We start from the raw sequence: 9,199 nt of genomic DNA on the forward strand, positions 1-9,199 counted from the left end.
GGTAGAGCTGACTTCAGTGGCATTTGAATTCAGTATATGAAAAAAAACAAAAAAAACTATCAATAAATACCATAAGTATTTTGTACAACACTAATGATTCTGTTAGTTTACCAATTTGAGTGTAATTTGATTCCCACATCTAGCAGCTTGAGCTACTTTATGGAGACTCCCTCAACATAAACAAGACACCAAGAAGACAACCCAAACACTCAGTCTGCAAGAATAGCAGCCAAATTTCCCACGAATCCTATAATGGTAGCTTTAAAAAAAATGGAAGAATATATTAGATAATGTGGTTCTATATACATGTATAAAAGACATGATGGTTATGGGCTGGAATTCCCTCACTTATAGGTTTATGTGATTAGGCCTAACGAGAGACTAAGCAAGAACTCGAGAGTTTCAAACCAAGGAAGGAACCTCTAAGTGGTTGATTGAACAGCTAGAAATAGCAGCCAGGTTTCATTCAAATCATTTTAAAGAGAATACAATAAGTAATGTAGTCCTAGATATATTAAGTTTGAATAAAAGACGAGACGGTCACGGCTGTAATGCATCTGATCATATGTCGACTTGATTAGAGTTGAGCAAGAGCTAAGCAACCACAACAGGAACCCTTCAGCTGGTCGCTCAAACAGCCAAGATAGCACCCAAATCACACTCGACTGCATTTTAAAAGGACACATTCGAAAATGTAGTCCTAGATATATTAAGTCTGAAGCGAAGACGAAATAGCCAAGTTTGGAATATCTTTGATCATAAAGCCTACTCAATTTAAATCAAACCCTCTACGTAAAAGATAATAAAAAATCTTTTATAACAGTTGTTAGAAAAACCAAAGAACACCGACAAGCAGATGTGAATTGAGATAGCAGACTTGCGTAGAAATACATACGCTGATAACAGTGATCGCGATTGCGACTGATTAAAATTAAACTGCAAAGAATAAAATGAGAACAAGAATCAAGATCGGTGGTAAGGCTTCAAACTCATTCAGTTATCACATTCGAATCTCCTGCATTGATATTTTCAACGACCTAACCACTTAGACAAAATATCCAGGTGATGTTTAAGTTTTAGTAACAGACCCGAAAGGTGGTTAACTCACATTTCAAGGATCGGTTACTAAATGGAAAATTTCTATTTTTCCAATAGGTTAATTCTTTCCCAACAATTTTGCTAATTTAGTCGCAAAAATGTTTTACGTCATAGCGAGTGACAAAACTGTTAATTTAGTTCAATACAAGCGTAGCAGAAAAGCCAAGTTGCACCTTGTAATAAATCTAATTCTTAGATATGAATCCTATAGTGTGAGTACAGGAGCTCCTAACTTGGTCAGATCGGCCGAAAGAGGCAGCTATGGTTCTTTTCTTTTTTTTTTCCGAAGGATCACTTAAAGCACAAAAGGGTGGAGGACCAAACAGCTTTTTTTTTCATGTCTGTATCAATCATTCGAGGATATAAAAACCACACTTCCCATTCGTGATTTTTAAGACGGCAGAGTAAGTGAAAAAAAAAAATTATATATATATATATATATATTAAAAATACGTGAGTCGTACTAGTCATTCGGCCATCTAATCTGGGAGCTATTCAACAACGTCTCCTGGTTATTACATAACGAATCCGTCAAAATGTGTTTTAGTTTTATAACTAATGTTTTCTTGCAACGAAAACAATGCTGCAGGTTTCTAGGAAATGATAAACGAAAAGAAAGTTATCACTGTTGCACAAGTGAAATGAAATGCTTACAATTGGGGAAAAGAAACCTAAACTCCAAACTCAGGATCTCTATGAGTTTTATTCACAAGCCTCTGAGTGGGTGCTCGGTTTACTAAAAATATCAGCCAAAGCTTCCTTAAATAATACTCTGCATTGGATAATGTGGCCATAGATGCACCGTGCATAGGAAAAAGCAAGGAGGATCACGACTGGAATGCCTTCGATCATAGGGTCTGCTCCATCAGGGCTGACCTGGGTCTAAGCAGCAGCAACGCACGTCTTTATAAAATAATGATTTATATCTAAGGTTAGTATAGGGATTGAATCGATGTAGAATGATATTGGTGCGAGAGGGACAAATAGACGACTGAGTATTATAATTTAAAAAAACGAAACAAAAAAGGAACCATGTAGTTGGGAAGCAAACTTCTCGACCACATAGCCATAAAGGCTATCTTCCTTTTTAACCAATTTTCAGATCTTGACATTATGGAATGTTAATCAACTGAGCTGTTCTCTCTTCTAGGGAGAGGTTAGCCTGTCCCTGGGTTGTCATAAAGAACAATCCTGGTCGAAAACACATTATATCAAAGACATTCCAGGCATGACCATTTCATTTCATTTACATCGGACTATGTTATCTAACATGCCATTTTTTTTAAAGACGATAAGGTGTGATTTGAGATTTGGTTGCTATGTCTAACAGGTCGAACGATCATGTAGTTTTCCTCGTTGACTCGAATTTTTTTTAGCGTAGGTGTGGAATGAAACCAGATTGTCTGGTTATGCAATAAATATATCGATCAGACTGACCGAGCTAAAGAGACAAATAACTATGATTACAATGGACCGACCACAAAATAGTTAATAAATCGTATTCTCTTGACCAGACAGGTCACAGCCTGTAGATATTGATTCTTTAGTTTTGATGTTTACCGAGAGATAGGGACGTGTGTTCCTGCTATCCATCATCAAAGTCGGTTACAACTGTCTTACTAACCGCAGGTTACAACTGAGTCCTTAAGTTTCTGACAGTAAGCCAAATAAACTCACAGAGATAAGTAGATATTCGACTCATTAAAACAATGTTTCGCAATAAAATTAACGACAAAGAAAGTTTTGTTTTTCCTTTTTTTTTAATGAAACAGTTTCCTTCCACCCATTCATTACATACCGTCTCTTACTCATTCTACATAACCTTCTTCCCAACTATAGATGACCAGCAACTCATGCGCAGACACACATACGGAAAAATCGAAAGAATAGTTCTTGAAAATGAAATTGTTATTAATATGTTCAGGAAAAAATCTGTTTAATAAACCGTTGAAATGTGCACTTATCAATCTGTATTTGCTAAGGTTTGGCGAAAAATGTATTGCAGATTAAAGAGACAATATATATATATATATATATAAACAAAACAAACGGAAGCGAACTGGCTCTGACAGAATAGTCTTAAGCCCAGTATTACATTCCTGAGACATATTAACCCTTTCAATGTCACGTCAGCCTGGTAAGCATGTTTTGAACATCTGTCTTACAGCTTAGGCTAGATTATAGTGGCAGCAAAGTGGTTGAGTGTCGATAGCTGATATATTTAACTGGTTCCAAACCTCGATATCTGTTCGAGCATCGATACTCCGCCCCTCATTTTCACCTCTATCTCAACTTATCCGAAGACAACACGATTTCATGTAATGAAGAACACTGCCATGCAGTAGTAACCGCCGTCACTACTGAGAAATATCGACTGGAAAGGGTTAAAGCACGTGAATTGCTGATTATATTGATGAAGTGAAACTGGAGAACTGTTAATATGACAAGCCTTGTGCAAAACAAATCCAACCTTCAACATTTGTAGTCTTCGTGCTACGCTGAAAAAATTTCATTAACAACTTGTTTTTAAAATCTGAATCAAAATGTAGTTTAGTTACGCAAATTTTTATTTATCAATTCAAAGATGTGTTACTGTTTTTTCCTAACCACCTGCTGTTGCAGTGTTTAAAATAACTATTATTGATTTTTCTCTTTTTAATGCTAAAACTATGAGATTCTTTACGTTTAACAATCTACAATAACACATCTGTGAACAGAACGACAGTTTTCTTTTCAACATAACATTTATATGTTTTTAATGACAATATGTGGCAAATACCACAGAGTAAGTTCCTAGCAAATAGAGTCTGCAACATGGTTTTCATTCTCGTTAGTAACAATTTCACTTGATCTTCCATCGCTAAAGTATTTGAGGCATGAACGTCACACAACTTCTTTCTCTCCTCCATGAATCCGAAGTCCTGTGCAATGACAACACACATTATGCGACTCTACAAAGTTGGACTTAAGTTTTTTTATCTATGTCGCGATAGAAGGGACTGATTTCGATGAAATATATATTTATAATACATCGACGGAAATGAAGGATAAACAGTGACAGTCTGGAGGACATCAAGGAACTGTTGAGTCGATATCTTAAGCTCCATTTATTTTAATGGAAGGAAAAGAAAGAATAACACCAACATATCCGTCAAAAAACAACAAACAAAAAAACATCTTCGTTGATGTCGATACAGTGAACTTGTAACTTAATTCTTTAATCATAACTAACGAAAATGAAACTTATTTAATTTCCTCTTTCCAGTATTTATATCACGGACACAGAACTATATCCCATAACAATTAAATTTAGATTGTAATGCATTTTCGGACACGAAGTGTTTGTTTAAATACATTTTGTAAACAATCGAAGCTCAAAGGATTCTCGCGGTGGAATGAATGAAAGAAAAAAAAAAAGTATTATGTATTAATATATATGTCTATACAGATGTATAACTGTGACAATCAGGAATCTATCGAAAGTTTTAAACGTCACCTGTAATAGTAATGAATTTGAAACGATTAATAAGTGAAGAATTAAAAAAAATTCAGAAGATAGCTGAATACGACAGGTCCTTGTTGCATGTGGAGAGTATCTTAACTCTTCCTTTCTCTTTGATGGCAGAATATATTTTTGAAAAATATATATATACTTAAATACTTATTAATATATTACCTCATTTTAATCAGTTTCTATGTTTTTTTTAAAAAAAGAGAAAATTCGTGAAGAATACGATAAATTACAACAAAATGAAATTTCTCTTCGCTGAGAAGATTGTTTATACAAGTCAAATTTTCCTTGAAACTTTTACCCTGAAACCAGAGATGTTTATAGCACACATTAGAATATAATGAATAAATAAGGAGAATATATTAAACTTTAGTACGAAAATAAATCTAAAATAAAGAATGCTGGCATTCAGCAATGCAGTAAGATTGTTACAGTAGGAATATAGGCTAGCCGAGCTGATATTCTATTGTAGACTTGTTTCGAGGCTACGCACGCCGGGTCGAGTATTCTGAAGATGGCGGGTGTTTTGTTTGAAGATATTTTCGACGTAAAGGATCTTGATCCCGATGGCAAGAAATTCGACAGAGGTGAGTGTTTAAAAACCTCAACTATTAGATTCTATTCGTTTCATACTGCGCAGTCATGATATGCTTTTATCTCGTTATCGCTTCATTTGTTCACTAAACAGTCCTACAAGCCATCGCCACGTTTTTCTTTTAGTTTCTTCCTGTCTTACACTTCGACTTTCTATTATTCCAATAAACTCGTGACTCTCTCTCCTTCTCTCGCTCTCTCTCTGCTAATAACCACGACGCTTTTTTTTTTACCATCTCTTTTTCAATACATTCTTCTGTATCTTCAAACTATTTGCAAAATTCATGCTTATTTTAGTTGACTAAATGAATGACTTAATTGTTGCCACTCTAAGTTTTCTGAAAATTAAACAGACATAATTAATCAGTGTTCGAAAACATTATTATTTTGGATTTTAGCGCAACTTCTTACCACTGATTCAAAGAATCAATCGCAGTTCTTTCTGATTTGAATAGCTTTTCTCTTTCTTTTTTAATTTTCACTCAGATTAGTTATAGCTTTTAATATTTATTTTGATTTTTATGAATTGTGTATGTGTGTGCGTGCACACACACACACATACATACATATATACATATATATTATATGCATTGTTATTTTCCGCAATATTTCATTGACGATGAACCCAGAATCGTTCGGTGTCCAATTTGCTTTCCACACGTGATATTGCGAACCACCTGATCGATCTTGTAATTAGGATTCAGTTAGAGATAACGCTAGTTGGGTTTTCTTTTACGTTTTACAACTTCACACCTGACTTCGTTTTTCTGTCTACGAGCCAAGATGAGAGCCTCTATGCGGTAACGACCTGTTAGAAACATCAGCTAAATTCCCCCAAATCACTGCGTCTTAAAAAAAAAAAAAAAAAAGGGGGATAAATATATCTAGACATAGATATTCTTAAATACGGGTGGTCATGGTTGAAACAACGAAGGTCTTCTAAATTAAAACTGACCTGGGGGCAAGCCATAATCTACGGAGTCAGTTTTTTCCTGCTAGAAATAGCAGTTAAATTTTAACCCACGCCCAACCATCTTAAAGGAAAGACAGTTAATGTAGTTTTAGATAAATGAGATGGCTCGACCAAGTCTGACCTGGGGCTAAATAATTATTACTACTCGAGCCAATAAAGGAACCTCTGGTCATCCAGTCTGCTAGAAACAGTCACACCCTACAATTTTGGAAAGGAGGGACTCCTGCCAATAACGCGGTCTTAGATGTATATGCCCGAAAAAAATGGGATGTCACGACTGGAACGCCTCTGATCATAAGTCAGATCGCGCTGGGGCTAGATGACAAGTACAACTACATAGGAATTATTGGTTCTGTAATTTCGAGGTAGATTAAAGGAAAAATAAAAAGACCTTTCGCCATTACCCTTTCAAAATATTTCCTAATTCTATGTAATAAAGATGCCGTGTATTTTTCAGTGGACAGTATTTTTATTACAAATCACCATCCTCATTATTACGTTGCAAAACCGATTATGGAATGCTGTTATTTTAAAATGCATGACTTTCACCGAAAAATAACTTGGAACAATTTCAGAAAGCCGGTTCCCATCTTTCCTTCCAACCGCACGTGATTAATAAATAAAACAAAAATTTTTTTTCTGCTTTCAGTTTCGTTATTGCGCAATAACTGCTAAAAGTTGTATTGAGAAGATTAATTAATTTACAGATTAAACCTAATTTCTTCGGTGAAGACATACCCCCCCCCACACACTCACACCTCCCAGCACGCGCACCTTATCAATAATTTATGTCGATTATTTTCTTAGTTCCCACTCGAAATTTTACTCACTGATTCGACCCCTTGAACGTTTTGATAGCCATACGTACATCCCGTTTCAATTTGTTCTTATTTCTTTTATAAATTAACTTGCTAAATTACAGTTCTATTATAATGAAGTGAGCTTGTCTAGTCTTTTCTCCTCTACTCTTCCTGTCATCTTAAACATATCTATCTGCCTGCCAGGTGTGTTCATTTGCAATAAGAATAGCTCGTTTGTCATGATGATAATATATATATATATGACATAAATTTTTTTTCTGTATGTATTTGGACGTATATTTATAGCTAAGTCAAAACAAGAAATCGATTTTTATGGCTTAGATAGTAGAACGTTGGAGTAAATCATGACAATGTTTAGTTCCATTCTGCAAACTCAGTTTCCACAGGTCAAATCTCATGCGAGTTGACTTTTTCTTTTCATCCGTTAGGGTCTGTTATCTTCGATACATATTGTACAAATATTCTTGTTTGTCAAAAGAAATTCATTTTTAGTTGAATTTCCCCACTCTAAAGAGATAAAGGAACTGTTAACAATATTCTGAAAATTTACCAGACAGAATTGTTTGAAGTTCGGGGAGAGAGGGAGAGAGAGAAGTTATGAAGTTAATCTCATACAAGAAGAGTTTAGTCATATCTGTGGGTTTAACTATTTAACAACATCTGTCACAGAACAGGTGTTGCCTGTTATGATTATTAACATCAGGTTGCAATTTTACTTTATGTTTCTTTGTAGCCACATATACACATATCTGTACATATTTTTGTTTTATATGTATTTTTCTCTTAGCATAATTGGAAGAGATTTGCAAACTTATATGTTCAAACATATATGTTTGTATATAACTCTGTGTGTGTGTGTGTGTGTATGAAGAAATGAATAAAACATTTTGAGGTTTGTAGGCTTGAAATGATTTGAAGCATGATAGCTTGTCTCAAGATGTTATGATAGGCAAAACTTTGTGCAAAAAGATGTGACATTTCCCTGAGTAACTGTAGAAAGAAAGAAGTTTATGTACAAGAGATTACTGACCAGAGGTGTATCATGGACAGTGTAGAAATAGTCTTTCTCCAGAGAAACCTGTAGCAGATCTCTTTGAGGCAATTGTAAATGAAACAGTTTTAGATGTATTTATTTCTATTTACATATCTGTGCAGTCTATTAGGTCTGTGCATGCTAATGGTAACCATGTCATTAGCCCTTTAGTGACTATATATATATATATAATCTAATGAAACACTCTTATGTGTTTTTAATTTTGAAAATAGTCATGAATTGGCAGGGGTGTGTACAAAAATATCTATGTCACTTATTAGTTTATTAAGCTGATGTTTGGAATGTAGCTAAAGTTTTTACACATAATTATGATGACAGGTTTTAATTTAATTATGAACATTTTAAAATACTGGTAGAAGCAAGGTGGTTTCAGGTAGGTTGATGTAAGTGTTCAGCTGACAGAAAGAGTACCAGTCTACATTGCAGGTAGCTTTTTATTTTTTGTTATATGAGAAGAATTAAATTGTGTACTGCAAGCTAATGAGCTGATTTTTGTTTTTACAATGTTGCTGCTGTTTACATCACTCTGTTGAGGGTTAAGTGTATTAACCACTTGTACTTCAATGACTGAATATCAACAAACTGTTGGCTTGTTGTTTGTTTGTCTATCTTCTACTCTATCATGTTTTTGATTGAGATCACAAAGACTTGGAAAGTTGTGATAAGCTTTTAATCAACTGGTACCAGTCATCAAGAACCACAAACAGTTGTCTGATTAGTATATGAGTGAAACAGCTTTGTCTAATATATATAGAAAGGTGGGTAATCCATGTACATAGTAAGTGCACAAGAGATGCAGTGTGGTCTCTAGTAAACTGATTTTAAAACAGACCTTTTGATGCACAGATGCATCAGAGTAGCTAATAACATAACAACAGAGCAGTTCTATTTGCAGGAAAAGATAGGAAGTAAGTTCTGTTATGTTAGGTGATATAATTGTTGTTGTACTTCTTAGTGAGAGCAAGAGAATAATATTTGATTATTTAACCCCTAAAACAAATAAATGGAAATAAAACATTTTATTTTCTTAGTCAGAACCAGGATGTATTTCCCATTAATCATTGTTATATCCACTGATATTTGAAAGATATGTTGCTTTCTACAGAAGTGTATATGTATTTTCTATGCTATTTAATTTTACTTGTGAC

The 9,199-nt window shown here is 34.4% G+C and overlaps 1 protein-coding gene across 3 annotated transcripts in view; it reads left to right on the forward strand.

The window, feature by feature from the left end:
- Positions 1-935: 935 nt before the first annotated feature.
- The window catches only part of LOC106867543 (DNA-directed RNA polymerases I, II, and III subunit RPABC3), a 353,525-nt gene continuing 345,261 nt past the window's right edge, over positions 936-9,199 (forward strand). Inside the window, exon 1 of one of the 3 annotated variants that reach the window (XM_052975249.1) lies at positions 936-975. In XM_052975249.1, the coding sequence (XP_052831209.1) occupies positions 951-975 (25 nt within the window). In that variant the 5' untranslated portion in view covers positions 936-950. Of the gene's footprint in view, positions 976-2,994; positions 5,197-9,199 lie in introns of those variants that run through there. The other 2 variants (XM_052975250.1, XM_052975248.1) reach the window with 2 other exon arrangements.

This window comes from Octopus bimaculoides, chromosome 20 (genome assembly GCF_001194135.2).
Source record: "Octopus bimaculoides isolate UCB-OBI-ISO-001 chromosome 20, ASM119413v2, whole genome shotgun sequence".
Taxonomy (NCBI): domain Eukaryota; kingdom Metazoa; phylum Mollusca; class Cephalopoda; order Octopoda; family Octopodidae; genus Octopus; species Octopus bimaculoides.